At 40.7% G+C, this 16,975-nt stretch overlaps 1 protein-coding gene across 1 annotated transcript in view; it reads left to right on the plus strand.

The window, feature by feature from the left end:
* The window catches only part of kiaa1549la (KIAA1549-like a), a 99,564-nt gene that overhangs the window by 76,150 nt on the left and 6,439 nt on the right, over window positions 1-16,975 (plus strand). The window contains exons 13-17 of the mRNA XM_053319515.1: window positions 1,033-1,223; window positions 7,489-7,634; window positions 13,517-13,641; window positions 14,449-14,669; window positions 15,766-15,898. Coding sequence (XP_053175490.1) covers window positions 1,033-1,223; window positions 7,489-7,634; window positions 13,517-13,641; window positions 14,449-14,669; window positions 15,766-15,898 — 816 coding nt within the window. The remainder of the gene's footprint in view (window positions 1-1,032; window positions 1,224-7,488; window positions 7,635-13,516; window positions 13,642-14,448; window positions 14,670-15,765; window positions 15,899-16,975) is intronic.

A 16,975-nucleotide genomic window follows, 5' to 3' on the forward strand; every position in this document is an offset into this window, starting at 1 on the left:
TAGGCTTTGCCATTTTGTATTCATTCACATCTGGAAGAACACATCGAAACAGAATTTCCATTAAAATATTCATCAGGCTAGCTTTCCACTCTGACAACTCCAAATGCCAACAAGAGGCAACTTCAACAAATGAAAAAATCATGGCGTGACGTCAAATAACTGCACAGAACAGCTTCGTTTTTACTGCCTCAACCATGCCACTGATGCTTTTTTACTAGTTAGATTTAATAGCCGTAATAGAGTGAAAAAAGAGCTTGTGATGGTGACTTCAAAATATTCCTACAAGCACAGCTAAAGCTCTGTGATTAACATGTTGTATCTCAAAACAACAGCATTTTATTTTGGAGGAATCGGAGACATTTCTTTAACTGCACCATGGACTTGTGATCAGTGTTCAGTTTTATTAGACTGGACTGTTTGTATATAAAGTTATACAATGCATACAGACTAAATGTCCACAGTATGTCAGTGTGACTGTGGTTTGCTTAGCTGTTGTTTGCTTTCATTGTTGAATGAATCTTTTGACTCCATACCATTTTACTGTACACTCTCTTACCAACATTGGCTGCAGTTAGCGCTACACTTTGCTACAGTATGTTCCACTGAACCATGCGTCATGGTGTAAGTGCTGTATTTCTGTGGCTGCTTTATTGTCATTGCTCATTACTGCAGGTGATAAATTTCTCATTAGTCTGTCTGTAATAAAGATGGTAAACTGTACCATTGTGTTGCCTTTTTGCTGTCTCTGCATGTGCTTTACTTCCTGGAGACTGCTGTTTGGTTTTTTTTAACGTGTCAAGTTGCTTTTGGTCTATCCATCCGAAATTGAGAATGAAACCCATTCTCTCGAAACAAAGGCTACAGGCCATTTCTCAGTTATTCCTCATTGGATCAGGAATAGAAATACTGAAGCACATCTCAACTATCATTTAGCAAATTTGATGGATTGATCAAAAAGCTGGAAGACCCTGTAAAACATTTTTTTAAAAGTGTTTCTGACCCTCGGTGTGTGTCCATTCTTTTCCCTTCCAGCCTGTCCAGGGCTTTGACTACGCCAAGAAGCACATGGGTCGAACGGATGAGACCGTCTCTGTTACCAAGGAGACGCTGGTGTTGGGGCTGCCTGTGCGAGATGCTCCGCTCTCAATGTCGTTGGATAAGAAGGTCCACCAGGATGGGACCGCCAGCAAGAGGCCCCCGTCTGCTGACATACACAAAGGAGGGTAAGATACACACTGACCTATTTATATGCTTACATGTGTGGTTGGATCGGTTCTTGTCTGTTTGTTTATTTTAGATCTGTTTATTAGTTTGGCATACAATTATATCTAATTTGGGTATCAGCAAGTTAGTGTGATTCACTTTAGATATGTTACAATGAATTTGTGTATTTTTGAATTGGTCATTACATCAAGAAACCCTCAACCTTATTTCATTCAAGTGTGATAGTTTGGTTAGATATCACAAAGATGCTACATAATACTAATAATAATAGTAATAGTAGTAGAAGTGGAGGTGGAGATTAGGGACCAAGGCTGGATTTTTGGGATACCAATATTATGGAGTTTTAAAATTTCTGATATGATGTCATCTGTTACAGCCGGTAAGAAGACAGTGATTATTGATACTGATATATTGATTGTATCAGATCTTATTGCTGAAAACAGCTGCCTACTGCAGCTGGAAACAGGTTTAATAAGTGAGTGGGTGATTGTTTTCTGTAGTTACTTTTTGTGAATGTTAATAATATAATACATATACTGTATAGATCAGTGCATCTTTAAACTTTTTTTAAAAATACATTGCACTACTGGAAAACAATCCAAAACATTATTATTCATATCAGCTTTCAAAACCGTTTTTGTTAGTGACTTTATATCCAACTTATTAATTATGTTTTAACCAGCAAATGAAGAGCAAATGTTTTTCCGGCCCTTATTTGATTTGGAAACATCAGAGCCACCACCAATTAACATATTTAAAGACTGAGTCCAGAATTGTATTTACTTAACAGTATTTTTTCAAAACACCAGCAGTTGGCTGGAGGGAAATTTGAGGATTATGGTGTGTTGTTGGATGTTGCATCAAAGTCGTCTTTAATGAGTAACTGTGCTAAGTGCCAGTCAGAGACTGAGGCGAACAGAGGAGATCTGTTCCGTCACACTACTGATAACATAATGATTAATTAAACACGTTAGATGTTTTGGGCAAAGCCTGCTTATTCACATCATGAATATAGCCTGTGATTGTGAAAAAAGGTACAGAGTGTAGTCTGATAATGAGCTGATGAGGCGTACAGTGGAGGCGCCTTGTGAAGGGGGGCCACAGAGTTCTCAAGCAGCTGTTTCAGACCCTGAACAAACTTGTGACAAAAACCCAGAGCTTTTCAGGATGACCAGACATCTGTTTGTGTTAAGCCAGAGAGAAGCCAACGGTAAGCAGTGCAGAGTCGGACAGATTGACACCATCTGAAGATAAGTCCAGTGTTAACGAGGAGGCTCTTTGGAGACAGGAAGACAGGGAAATGCATGTATTTACAGCACAGAGAGGGAGAGCGGATGGTTCAGAAGTGCCTAACTGCTGTGTTCTGTTGTGAGAAGAACTAAGAATATGGTGGAAAGTAAAGGTGCTACATGAATAAATAATCGCTACAGTCATTTTGAAATGTCAACAGCCTCACACCCTTCTCTGCCACCGTGTCACACACATATATCTAAGAGGGACGGAAAAGCTTCCTGCGAGCAGAAAGAGGATGTGAATTCTAACACAATATAAATAACAGTGTGTCTATCATCTCCGCCAATGAACAGGATAATCAACATTCAGAATAACGCTGTAGGTTTCTAGATAAAAATAGATGGAAAATATCAACAAATGTTAACGAGGTGTTGCTGTGAGTCAGGAGGGGGGTTGTTTCTGTGTGACTGTATAATGATTCAGTCCTCATACAACTGTATCTGAAGGATCTAGCTGAAACCTGGCAAAGCACTGGACACCAGAGCGTCTCACACTTCTCCTCTGCTCATTAATATTACATTGTCTAGCAACTACAGGTATCCGTTTAAAGCAGCCAGCAGCTACAACATGCCGGCGTTCCCAAAGGTGCCGCCTGAGTTAACACCAATGATCAGCTCAACATCTGTGCAGGAGGGATTATTAGTTTGTATTATTTTGAAAACTTGCACATACAGTACTTGTACATTTGCATATATGGAGGAGTATGAGCGGCGATAGAAAACAGAAACAAAAATCAAGGCAGTCTAAATGATTTCCTCCATATTTCAGGCGTAGGCGACGTAGTCCGCTTAGGGGATAAATAGTTTTAAAAACTTGAAATGAACAGCTACAGATGATAGCTTCGCCCTCCATCTGTATTATATACTGTAGCTGTGTCTCCGTCTCTCGAAGTAGCTCGTTCACCCAGGTGATTGTGTGCTTACGTAACAGTCTTCGGATGAGTGATTTTTCTTGTCGTTTTCAGTCAAGAAATAATATTTAACTCCGTCTTCTAATTACTAGCAGTGGGTTTTATACACCCACAGCCCACACATTTAGTTTAGTTTCTTAACGCCACATTTTACTACCCTGACTGATTTTCAGCAAGAAAAAAAGCAAAATAGTTGGTCTTATATGATATATGAGACAAAATAAATCACATTTTTGTCAGTTTGACCCAGAACAACAATGAGCCAGCTGATGAGCAAACATCATCTAAGCCAGGCATGTCCAATGATCAGTTGATCAGTTGATTAAATGAGTGGAGCCAGGTGTGATGGAAGTGATGCTACATTACTTTTACTGATAACAGAGAGTCCTCTACACCTCCAAACAGATTAGACTAATAAAGCACGTTGGCATTTGTCCTCTCAGGCGTTGGCAAACTGTACAGGATTGGACAGGTTTACTGGATGCTTGCTGGGTTACGCTGTATTTATGTGCGGCATACTGTCTGTTAAGATTACACAGCTGGAGAGAGAATATTGGCAAATTTAGGGGTGTAAGATATAACCCATTCAGCTGCTGCTATTCTAAATGTTTTATGTAATTTGCCTCGACTTGGCATTTCATTTAATGTTGAATGTAATTTCCTTTTTTTTTGTCTCCTCTTTTTTTATGCATGAGTAAATATATGATCTGTTAGAATCACACAGTTTTCAATGCATTTACCAACACGTGCAAAAAAGTGGTGTTCCTAGTAGAATTCGGGAAGATTACGAGTTATAATCTGGTGTACTGTATGCACGAACACACAGAGAGAAATTTAAGAACATAATGGTAAAAACAAATGTTTAAAACTTTTCCCATCCCCAGACATTTCCCTTACTAGAAACTACACACACACACACACACATACACACCCGCCCACGTTCAAACGCGGCCTGACATCTTTCCTCGAGGAAGTTGGGAGTCCATAAAAGAAAGATGCATCACGCCTCCTCTTCACAGAAATGCAAATTCAGAAGAGCGCACGCGAAGATCGTCTCCTTCTTATTTACACACAGCTAAACGAAAAATGAATGGAGGTGGGATTAGTTGTGCTTTTTTGCCTCCTCTCCAGGGGCGATAAACACATGTATATTTATAACCCCTGCCATAACCACACCAGAGGGAACCATTCACCGTAACAATGATGACAGTGTAAAAATGCTGCAAGAGCTGGCACGATGCGATAATCAGCTTTACCAACCTGTAAATATATATATGCACACATAACGTCTTATAGGAAGCACTTCTCACCAAACACGGTACCTTAGTTTGTTCTACCACCTGGGTGTACACTAATTAGAAAATCGGGGTGGTATTTCATCCTCTAACCAGATGCAGGATTGCGTGCAGCGGGACGAGAGGGGGAATTTCACACCAAGACGACAACAAAGGGAGGCAATTATTCTCGGACTTTATAACTGAACCGGAAACAAAGCTTCTGAAGAGTTTTTTTATTCTTTATTCTTCTTCCTTAAAATGCACAGGCATGAACGGACCTCAGTGTGCTAAATTACAAGGTGAAAGGTGGATAGGGAAAGTGCTCATGACAGCAAAATGGTACGTTTTTTTACACAGAGCAAGGACTGTAACATTTGTCCTTCATGATGATGGGATTTCATCACAGCCAGTATCAGTCATAGTGTCCAATTATTTGATTATATTGATTTAACCCTTACATAGTGCTCACAGTCACATTTGAGAGCTGTAAAAATACAAACATGTTGTATTCATCATATTGTATAAAATGTTCTCTTAGATCATAACATAGTGATTGTAATTGTCATTTTTCTACATGACTGATGGGGAGTTTATGAATATAAATTGGTGGAGACTAATTGAGTCAGAATTTTCTCTTTCAGTTTTACTGTAACCCCCTCTATACACTTTGTGACTTGATTCTCCTTTTTTTCCCCAATTGCCAAAAATCAAAAATTTGGCTTTGCTCGAATTTAACGATAATTCATTTCTACAAGTTAAATGTAGTATATTAAACCTAACCCTAAAACACAAAACAATGAAAAATATCAATGCAACTCAATGTGTTATAAAGATCGCGCCATTGTCTCCACACAAAAGCAGTGATGTCATTTCCTGCCTCGTCTCACCATCCTTGTTCGTAGAAAACCTCAAACCTCAGAGAGAAGGAGCGTTTGTTTCATTCCACTTGCCTGCTGGAAAGAAAAAGCCACCAGGTTACATAGGCTTCATAGAGAGAGAGTTTATTCTGCTTGCTGCTCCTCTGGAGAGCTTCAGCATGTGAGGCACAAAGAAGGGAAAAAAAAGAGCAGGGGAGGGAGGTGAACGTTACTTTCCAGCAGTGTGATTACTAATTCTGCTCTTCCTCTTTCTGGCCTGACACATTTACATGGAACACACTGTGTATTTTGTCCCCTCCCTGCCTCCCTCTCTCTCCACCCATCCCTCCCTCTCTCTCCATCCATCCCTCTCTCTCCACCCATCCCTTTCTCTCTCTCCATCCATCCCTCTCTCTCCACCCATCCCTCTCTCTCCACCCATCCTTCTCTCTCCATCCATCCCTCTTTCTCCACCCATCCCTCTCTCTCCACCCATCCCTCTCTCTCCACCCATCCCTCTCTCTCCGTCCATCCCTCTCTCTCCGCCCATCCCTCTCTCTCCGTCCATCCATCCCTCTCTCTCCCTCTCTCCCTCTCTCTCCATCCCTCCCTCTCTCTCCATCCATCCCCCTCTCTCCCTCCCTCCCTCTCTCTCCCTCCCTCTCTCTCCACCCATCCCTCTCGCTCTCCCTCCCTCCCTCCCTCTCTCTTCATCCATCCCTCTCTCTCCATCCATCCCTCTCTCTCCACCCATCCCTCTCTCCGTCCATCCCTCTCTCTCCATCCCTCTCTCTCCATCCATCCCCCTCTCTCCACCCATCCCTCTCTCTCCATCCATCCATCCCTCTCTCTCCATCCCTCCCTCTCTCTCCCTCCCTCTCTCTCCACCCATCCCTCTCTCTCTCTCCCTCCCTCCCTCTCTCTCCCTCCCTCCCTCTCTCTCTACTCACCCCTCTCTCTCTCCATCCATCCCTCTCTCTCCACCCATCCCTCTCTCTCCCCCATCCCTCCCTCCCTCTCTCTCCATCCATCCCTCTCTCTCCACCCACCCCTCTCTCTCTCCATCCATCCCTCTCTCTCCACCCATCCCTCTCTCTCTCCATCCATCCCTCTCTCTCTCCATCCCTCTGGCTCTTTGCTTAATACCACATGACTTTTCCTGTGACTCGGCCAGCCAGTTGACCGCTGCTCAGGCCGCTCTCTGTCTGTGTGTGTTTACGTGTTGGCAACAGATAGTGAGTTAGCCTCGCCTTGGGGCAGGGGGATGAGGGGAGGGTGGGGGGGTGGGCTCTGTAATGTCCGGTCTCGCTGATCTGTGCATCTCACACCACCTGTAGACGGGGCCTGTCACGTTGTGAGGCTGCTGCGGCTTACATGCCTCAAGGCCGTGAGCGTGCGTGCGTGTGTGTGTGTGTGTGTGTGTGTGTGTGTGTGTGTGTGTGTGTGTGTGTGTGTGTGTGAGGCAAGAACAAAGAGAACAAGCTGTATATAAGTAGGTCTTCCAAAGGTTTCTGCTTGCGTTTATTGATGGGTGGATGGGTCTGTGTGCACTTGTCTGTACTGTGTGTGTTTGTTTATGAGACATACATGAATTCACTGCTGAAAAATTAAAAGACATTCAGAAAAATTAGTATCATTGTTGCTACTTGTCTTTTATATTTGTATTTATCCTCTATTTTCTGTCTCTTTTCTATTTGTAATTACATGTGTGAGATCACTCCCTCATCTTCCCTCCATTACATATATGCACACACTCTGTTCAAGTTATTTTAACTTCAATTTAAAGCAATCAGGATCCATTTAGTGTGTTTCCAGTACTGAGTGAGAGATGATGATGTGCTTTATATGTACATGCTGAGACTCACAAGCCCTCCCTCTCTCTCTCTCTCTCTCTCTCTGTTCTGTTCTGTTGCCATGGCTACCACAGGCGGTTGCCAAGTGAGGAGGACAGCTCGGTGTCGAGTAGCAGCTCCGGGAAGCTGAACACAAGCAAGAGCTCCTCAGCCCGAAGGACGGCGACCGGTAGCAGCGGCAAGAACGGCAAAGAGGATCTGCACAAGAGGAGCGCCAACGGTGAGGAGGAGGAGGAGGAAGGAAAGATGGAGGGAGAAAGAGTGAGATTTAAGAGTATTATCCTGAGGAGTAAGTGAGGGGAGAAAGATTGAGCGAATAATGGATAGATGGATGGAGAAAAGAAGGAAAAGCTGCCACTCCTTATGTTTGTGCCCACTACAGTCTGTCATTACTAATAAAACAGTGATCACTAAACACACACACTAACCTAACTCATGCACACACATGTGTTGCTCACACACAGATTCAGATACTACGATATGTTGCCCGAAGGATGATTAACATGAACTCATGAAGTGTACATAAATTAAAAGAATGAAGTCACTCATGCGTGCAGTGACTCAGCCCGTTTCTGTATCATGTAACCATCAGTGACGACACACATAATCACGTGTTATTTTACTCACAAACACACACACACACATAGTGGATAACGCTGTTCACTGAATCAAAAGAAACATTTCAGGTGTTTGCGTCTCACTTCCTCTTTACAGTATTTCAGGCGTTTTAAGTCGACTCGCCTCATTTCGGGACGCAAAGCTCAAATCTCTGCATGGAGATAAAAGCCAAGCGGTTGTAGCAGCGCAGGTTCTTTCAACGTTGCATCAAGTTACTTTTTTTTTTTGAGTAGAATCGTAGAGGAAAGACAGGAAAAGTAGGCGGAGGGAGTTGTGACAGCCCAACTGTCGCATTAGGTGTTATTCAAATCCATATAACCCACAGCATATGATCATGCTTTACAATAATGAATCATTGTGTGCAGCTGTTTGGGAAAAGCACTGTTTCACTGGATCTCTACAAATAGTTTTATAAGTTATAATTAATGACTTTATAAATGAGTAATAAACCATTGATGAGGACAACTATTAGATTGCCAGGTTGTTTAAAAAATCTCTGCCATCTTTTAGTTAGTACTTTAATTCATTTGAGAAACAGCATGTTAATAACTAATTAATAATAGATCTTGCAAGAGCAGTAGTAAATGATTCATTAAGAATTATTAAAGCCGGAGTGTTAATCTTCTAAAAGCCTTTATTTAAGACAGTGCAGGGTCTTTTTCACGGGAGACTGGGTTCATGTGTTAAAGGGGAAAGAATACAACATTTATTTTATAACATTATGTGTCTTTTTATAGTTTCACTTATGATTTGATTGGACTCTTGTGGATGATGGTAGAGGGATTTAAAAGGATTTCTATTTTTATAATTATTTTTTATTATCACTCTTCTTCTTCTTCCTCATCCAAAAACAAAGTGCCATTTATCCTTTGTGCACCATCACATCAAAAGAAGGAAAAACAGTACAGATCTGATTTGCATCTTTGCCTTTTTTGTGACATTCAGTCGGACATACTGTACTTGAGTTGTGAAAAACACGGTGGGGGCAAGGTTTCTGAGTTCTGCTTTGAAAGATAGTGAAAAAAACAAGTCTCACCGAAATGATTTACTATGGCTGACAGAAAATGCAGAACCCGTCCAGTCAATGTGCCGTATGTATACTTTATGATCCTGTTCATATTTAGATACAGATCATTATAGTCTCAGATGAAAGCTACACGTGCTTTGATATACAGTAACAGCAGTCAGTGGTGTCAGTGAATCGTGCCGTATCCTCGATACGACTTGTTGAACAGATAACCAGGCAGATCTTCAAGCTACGCACGCTCACAATGTGTTGCGTAAACATGGCTCTGATCGCTGATAACGCAGCAGACCTCGCCTCTGTTCACTGACATTCTAGGACGCTATGATGTTCAATCTTTTTTTTTTGCATCAGGCCAGCGTTCACTATAATTTGTTTGATTTATAGTGTTTATGCAAGCGAATGAATGAATACCCGGAGGAGACGAGGAGAGGAGAGGATGAGTAATTATTTCATTTTCTCCACTACTTTTCACAGAGAGTCAGAGATGGACAGAAGTGTGGGGGGGGGGGGATAAGAGAAGGAAGGAAAACAGACTTTATACTGTTAAAGATAATCAAAGATTAATACAAGTGTAAATCCAGTAAACAAGAATAGATGTGCAATTCAGAGAAAAAGAAGGATTGCACACAGTCATATAAATACAAAAAATACAGACCAAAAAGAAGGGATAAAAGAAATAATCATAGAAATAATCACAAGAAAAACATGGGGGAAAAATCATCACAAGAATAAAATACAGACACAAAATATGGGGAAAAAAGAAATAATCACAAGAGAAAAGCTCAGTAACAGAACATGACGAGTCATACCTTTCACCCAGCTGTGTCAGGCGCTCCGTTTGCCCTTTCACTTTAAACCTGATGGCATGTTGAAGTCTCTGCTGTGTCATTTCAGGGTAAAGCTGGAGTGATTTTTGTATCGCCTGAGTAACTCCTCTCTACCTCAGCTCACATGGATAAAACAAGGTCAGGGCATGTTGACAAAAAGCAAATGTACCAAAATCTACTGTGTGTACCCTTCACACCTAATGTCACACATGGTAATATGCAGCACTGAGATCTTAGATATTATATTTGAGATATGAATTGACAGAAGGACAGGAAACACACACTCACACATGTCACCAGTTTTAACAGACATCACACTTCCTATGTTCCTGCTGTGTGTGACATCAATGGGGGAAATAGGTTCAAATTGAATCAGGAGGTGTGTGCGTGTGTGTGTGTGTATGTGTGTGTCTGTGTGTGTGTGTGTGGCTGAGGGCACTAAAGGATATTCTCTAGTTCAGGTAGTTTCTTTGTTACATTGAGAGTCTCTTTAATCATAAGTGTGGTTATGCTATCAGATTGACTTAATGATGCTCCAATATTTTTTATATTAACAACACCCTTACTAACAGAAGAGGCTGTAATTGTACTATTATTGAAAAGATATAGTGCATATAATATAATATAGTCTTTGTATTACTCACCTCACCTACTTGAAGCTGAATTACACCAGCTTGTATCACGAGGAGAAGTGGGGGGAAAAAATGAAAGAAAAGGAGGATAACATGCAACAGTGATCGTGGTATAGATCAAATTGACTCTCAGATCAATCAGCTTCCTCAGATCAATCCTTGGCCCTTTTATGTGCAGTGAAAGATACTGATCTCTCTCTCATCTGCAAGATTAAAAAACATATTTTTTTCTTCTATCTCTACATAATTAGATGAGAAGATTTTTTTAAAATCCTTTTCTCACCATTCACCTGCTTCACACTACCTGAGTAAATGACCTGAGAGAGTAGCACAGCTGTAGAGCTTTGAGCTAAACGCTAACATCAGCATGTTAACAAGCTCACAATAACAACTATAATATACTGATGATTAGCAAGTAATGTGTATAGTGTGAACCATATGAATTCAGCATGCTAATTAGTACTAAGCCTCAAATACAGCAGGGGCTGATGGGGGGGGGGGGGGGATCATCCTAGTGGAAATTAATGATGAATGTCTGTACTCAAAATTGTAAAAATCCATCCAGTAGTTGTCAAGGCATTTTACTTGATCAGTGAAAAACCTGAGCTGCTGGTGGTGCTAAATGAAATTCCAGAGGATCGCCAAAGTCGGTAAGGTTTAATCCTCTGGAGAACATGAATATCTGTACAAACATTTCATGGCAATCCATCTTACAGTTCTTACAATATTTCAGTCCAGATCCAGGGGATGGACTGAGTGAGCAATATTGTCGTCCTTACAGCCGTGACTAAAAAACTCATCTCCATACTTGCGAGCAATGACTAGATCACAGCAGACATAAAGCAGTAAACAGCCGAGCAAAGTCAACAAGCAGATTGTAATTGAGTCACAGTGTTTATTTCCCTCTGTGCGGAAAATGCTAATAAAAAATGCCCTCAGTAACAGTTCCTCTAAAAAGTTTTTTTTGTATTCCAATAATGCAAACATGTATTTTGTAGCAATGAAATGAAGCGGCATAATCAGATGAGAAAAAGTGTGTTATATTCCACAACCAGGAAAATAGAGCTTCACATGGGAAAGAAAGGAAGGGGAAAAAACTTGACATGTTTGATTACACAATGTAAAATGTGACAACTCTTTCACAACAGCATCCTGTGTTCAAAGTGCACTTCATCTACATGTTGTGTCATGGTCTCCAGTGTAGTTCACAGGCTCCGCTGCTCGTGACGCCACTTGTCCTGACCTTAACTGTCACACTCTGATAATCGGTGCAGGGAGAGCGATAAATAAAAGCGGGGCTGAGCTGCAGCCGGGATGAATGGTGACAGTGTGGGTTTGGAGCTGGGTTAATGGCAGACTGTTGTAGCCCTACAATGAAGCAGCAGACTGCCATATGATGTCAGTCAGGCGGTGAGTCACAGTGGACTCAGTACAACACAACACTGTCCATCTGCTGCTCCCCACAAGAACATACACATAAATACAGATATACCTCAGGAAGCAGATGACACACTTTAAAACACAGCTCATTCTCATCAGGATAAACAACATTACATTTCACACAGTTGTTGCTTTTTTTTTTTTTGAAATCCTGAGGCTTAAACATACCTAAACACTATATCTAATGTACTAGCTCTCTAATCTAAATGTGTAAAGTTGCCATGACAACAAGTGAATCTTACAGTGGAGACAAATTCATCATCGTTTTTCCATGCGTACAGTGTAGTCAGACAAAGTTGACATAGAAAACAACATTAAAAAAGCCAAAAAGATGACTTAAAAGAAAGAGAACAGCTGTTTCTTAGACATGTTGGTTCACTGTCTCACTTCAATAGCACAGAACCATCATTCAAGATATTTTTTCATATTTTCTGATGCCAGAGACTATGCAACACTGCTATTTTTTTGTCAGCTTTTGGTACTTCACAGTTTTTTTTACACACTATACTATAACTACACATTTCAGTTTGCACCAAACAAAAGTATTCAAGGTTAATATTTCTACCGACTGTAGAGCTGGATTATCATCAGAGGAAAAAATGTGTTAGTTTCCTGAGGGGCTGAGTATGTTGTCCTTGCAATGTGTTGTCCTCATCAAATGTAGACAGGTAGATAATAGTGTGAAATACTCTACAAAACATGTAGCTTCCAAACTAAAATTGTAATAAAACCACCAATTGCTACTAGTTTGGCATGATCTTACATTATTACTCTTTTTTTATCATAAGTAATTATTATTACATAGTATAGTAATTTTTTGTATAAGAACACTTAAATACACTACTGGTGGATAAAATATTGAATATTTATCATTCTTTTGTGGTTACACCATTTGACATTTTCAGGAGCATTCAGTCTTACTTTTGGTTTTTAAAAAAAGGTCAAACTTGATGCTGCTTTTAAAACAGTTTTTAAAGATATTTTTGAATAGCTCATCTTGCCAACCCTTATGTGTCACTGACCCATAGATAGTTTAACAGATGCAGTATGAGAATACTGATACCATCATGTCTGTCTATTCAATATAAAGCTACAGCGTACAGATTAATAACAGGATAAAACCACTACTTGTCATTCTTTTACATTAGACTATATTATACTTCAGAGGTGCTGGTCTATAGTTTTTTTCAACCTTTGGACACTCCCAACCTTCCTGTTTCCCTCTGTCTCCAGTCTTTAAGCCAAGGTATGCTAAGTAACTGCTGGCTGTAGTCTTTTGTGCCTCAGTCAGATATGAGAGTGGTATTAAATTTCTCATTTGGCTCTCAGGGGAAAAAGTGTGATTTCCAAAAATGTCAAACTATTCCCTTAACGCTGAGGGAAATTCCCTGCGCTTATACTGCTGCGAAATTTCCAATTTGAAACGTTTTACCAAAGGGATTCCTCTGTGAAATAATGTGGGAATTACTAGAATGTGTGATAATTCCTTTAACATCACACAGAAAGACTGTCTGACTCATGCTAACGTACTTCTTCTTCTTCTTCTTCTCCTCCCCAGATCCGTATGAAGAACATACTGGCTCTCTGCGTCTCATCACCATTAAACCCATGACTGCCCAGCCAACCTACTCTTACCCATCATCCTCCTCCCACAGCCAAGACTCTGTGGTCGTCAATGGGGAGGTACGTCTGCATACACACACATGTATATACTGTATGATACACACACAAACACACACACACACACACCTCCAAGGCTGCATTGCTCTCTACTGTGAGGTGAGTCTTGACAGTATAGGGCAGTGCAGAAACTAGAGCATCATCATCATGAGTCACAAACACACACATACAGTACAAAAAACATTTGGTAGTGATGCAGGGTGTCAGATAGTTTCCAGTCACAGTGTTTGTGTTGTGTTTCGGAGCTCTGTTGTTACTTCCTGTTACATTCTTCAGTTTCAGGTCGTCTGCCATCTTTCTCTCTCTGTACTGTAGCATTTTTCTAAAATCTCTTCTGGGACACGCTGCATGCGCTGATACTGCATTCAGATGCAAACACTATGCCTCCTCTCTAATCTCTCACCCCTCCCGTCACTCTCCTCCCACCCAGCCTGTCACCTCTCACTCTTTATCCTCTCTTTTTTTCCACCCCAACCTCTCTACAAGCCCATGTTAAATTATCTCTCTGTCTATTGACATCAGATCAGAAAATCAGCCTTAGGGGGGGTCTCCAGTTTCCCCTGTTCATCTGCAATTGATTGATGTACATTAGCAGTAAAATATCATGTTTAGGGCGTGACACATTCTCTGATTATCGGGCTGGAGGGAATGTTTTGTTAAAACTCATTGATCTGTCTAGAAATACAGCAGAATGTCAGCTCAGTCATAAAAAATGAACACAGAACCCAACTGGTTTCCTCTTTAGGTGTAAGTTTATAGAGCCAAGAAAATGAGAGTCCTTGAATTCAATACTTATTGTGTCATTTGAAGGCAAACCATGGAGGGCTGAAGCAGAAGTCAGACATCGAGCACTACAGGAACAAACTGCGTCAGAAGGCTCGGAGGAAGGGCTACGGAGAGTTCTCGCTGTCCGAGACAGGAAGCCACGGTTACAGTCACCGTGATGCCCGCCACAGTCGGCACGACAACGGGGTCAAGGAGCCGATGACCGCCGAGGAGAAGAGGGCCTCTTTCGCAGGTTGTCATAAGAGGTATGGAGAATCATGCAGGATGGTAGAAAAAGTAAGAGTAGTTCAATGTTAAAGGCATCATCCAAAATATATAAATGCCCCTTTAATCATCTGCAGATGGTTCAACTAATTAAAAGAATCAACCACAAAAAATATTTTCAGATGTTTGCCAGCATGGGATGAAATTTCATTAAATGTGTGCTGACAGTTGCTGACGGTGTAAAATGATTTGTAAACTTCACCATCAAAACTGAATCCTATTTAATTATTGAGATATGAAATGATTCTATTTCATCATATTTTTTTTAAAGCAGTAATCTATTAAAGTGCTTTTCAATTGACTGGTATCCTTAAGCAGAGCCAAATATCTTATGGTGCAGTTTTTGAATTTATGTATTTTTCTTGTCTAATCAATAATCATTAAAGTCAAATCTAATTGTATTTGTCCATCAGGAAGTATGGATCTACTGTAGATTTGTAGTTGAGGTGCATAGTTGCTAAGCAACACATAAGGAGTGAGTGACTGGTGTATATTGATTTTTTGGTCAACGCATTAATATTTTACAATTCGTACAGATATTTGTGTGTTTTGCTTCTTTTTATAAACTGATTGAACACGTTCATCCTGGCACCGTTTATGCCACTTACTGGCTCCTGAATCCAATCAAAATCATATCACGGTTGATTTTGTTATATCAAGAAACAAAGATCAAATCGTTGTCCATTGAATCCATATAATCTTGTGATTTACACCCCAACCATGAACCTTAAATTCCTGCAGATCAGACCAGTGTCTTGCATGGCACCTCGCTGCATTCAGTGTGTGTAAAGGTGAATGACAACCACTTTGTAAAACACTTTGCTTCAAAAAATATGAATGAATAAAGTGTCCTTAAATTCAGTAAGTGTGTCTGAAATGATGATTCACACTCTAATTTTAAAGTGGATGACATTAATACTAACTCAACATTTCTACCAGACATAAAATAGATATATATTTAAGATTTCAAATGATTTAACTATTAACTATTTAATTGAATTAACTCTGAAAAATTCATAAACCCCAACATGTGTAGGACGTAACTACAGTGTTTTTTCCTCTCCATCTGTCCATCAGGTACTCCCACCCAAGGGAGCCCACCTATTGGAGCAGGCAGTCTCTGAGCAGCCCCAGCCCAGTGGAGACAGAGATGGACCTGCTGGTGCTCAGAGAGAGATCGAGGAGGGGCATCCGCAACAATGGCTATGATGTGAGTGAACCAGGAGCCAAGTTAACCTAGTTTATAGTATTTTAAAACACCCAACCTGAAATAAGAGAAATGACAGCAAGTTTTTTTTAAAGATGATATTTAAAAAATGTGAAGCAAATTGAACCAGGACCATGAACTAAACTTAAGCGTTTCTGAGTAGAGTGAAGGATTCACAGTGGCAGAAATTCAGTTTAAAAAAAAAAAAGTACCCTGCAGCAAAACCATGTAAAGCTGTGAAATATTTTGAAGCTGGATTCTGTAACAAACTGTAATACAGCAGCTCAGGTCCGACCTCTTGCACAGGTGAGTCACACAGAGCGGTGATGAAACCTCTCCTTCGTCTTCTGAACGAGTCACATGACTGTTGTAGCAAAGTAAAGCTCTGCCAGCTTGTCAAAAATAATAAAATAATCTTGAGAGCATTTCTAACTTAAATCCTTTACTTCCCCTCCTTTTTACTCGTGCTCGCTCCTTCCCATTCTCTGAGCTCACACCTAGAGGATTAACAAATTACCTTTGGATGAACTTTATAAACCTGCACCTAACTGAGAGATAATGAACCATGTGGGAGAGGAGGGAAATGACAAAAAAGATTAAAAAGGAAGGAAAAGATGGAGGATGGAAGAAAGAGATATTAACGAAAAGAGGGTGATAGAGTGAGTGTGAGTGAAATCTCTTCATGCTGCTTCTCTGCTGCAGCGCAGTAACAGCAGCCACCGTGCTACCTAGCTGAATGTCAATGACTGTGAATATGATTATAGCCTATTCATGGATTCAGATGGGTGACTCGATAGCGGTTAATAGCCTTGGATGCGCCAAACTGTTTGAAGCAGCACAAGTAGAACAGTGGGTGTGTTTGTGCACGAGCATGTATTTGTGTGTGTGTGTGTGTGTGTGTGTGTGTGTGTGTGTGTGTGCACAGTAGGTATGCTGCATATCTTATCAGGCTGCTGTTCATGCATTATAATTCTTGCCATAAGCAACTTACAGCAGCGTGCCATGTAGTTGTGCTGATTTGCCCACTTTATTTGTGTGTGTGTGTGTGTGTGTGTGCCGTTTTGGGTTGTGTGTGTGTGT

The sequence above is a fragment of the Scomber japonicus genome, chromosome 5 (assembly GCF_027409825.1).
Source record: "Scomber japonicus isolate fScoJap1 chromosome 5, fScoJap1.pri, whole genome shotgun sequence".
Classification (NCBI taxonomy): domain Eukaryota; kingdom Metazoa; phylum Chordata; class Actinopteri; order Scombriformes; family Scombridae; genus Scomber; species Scomber japonicus.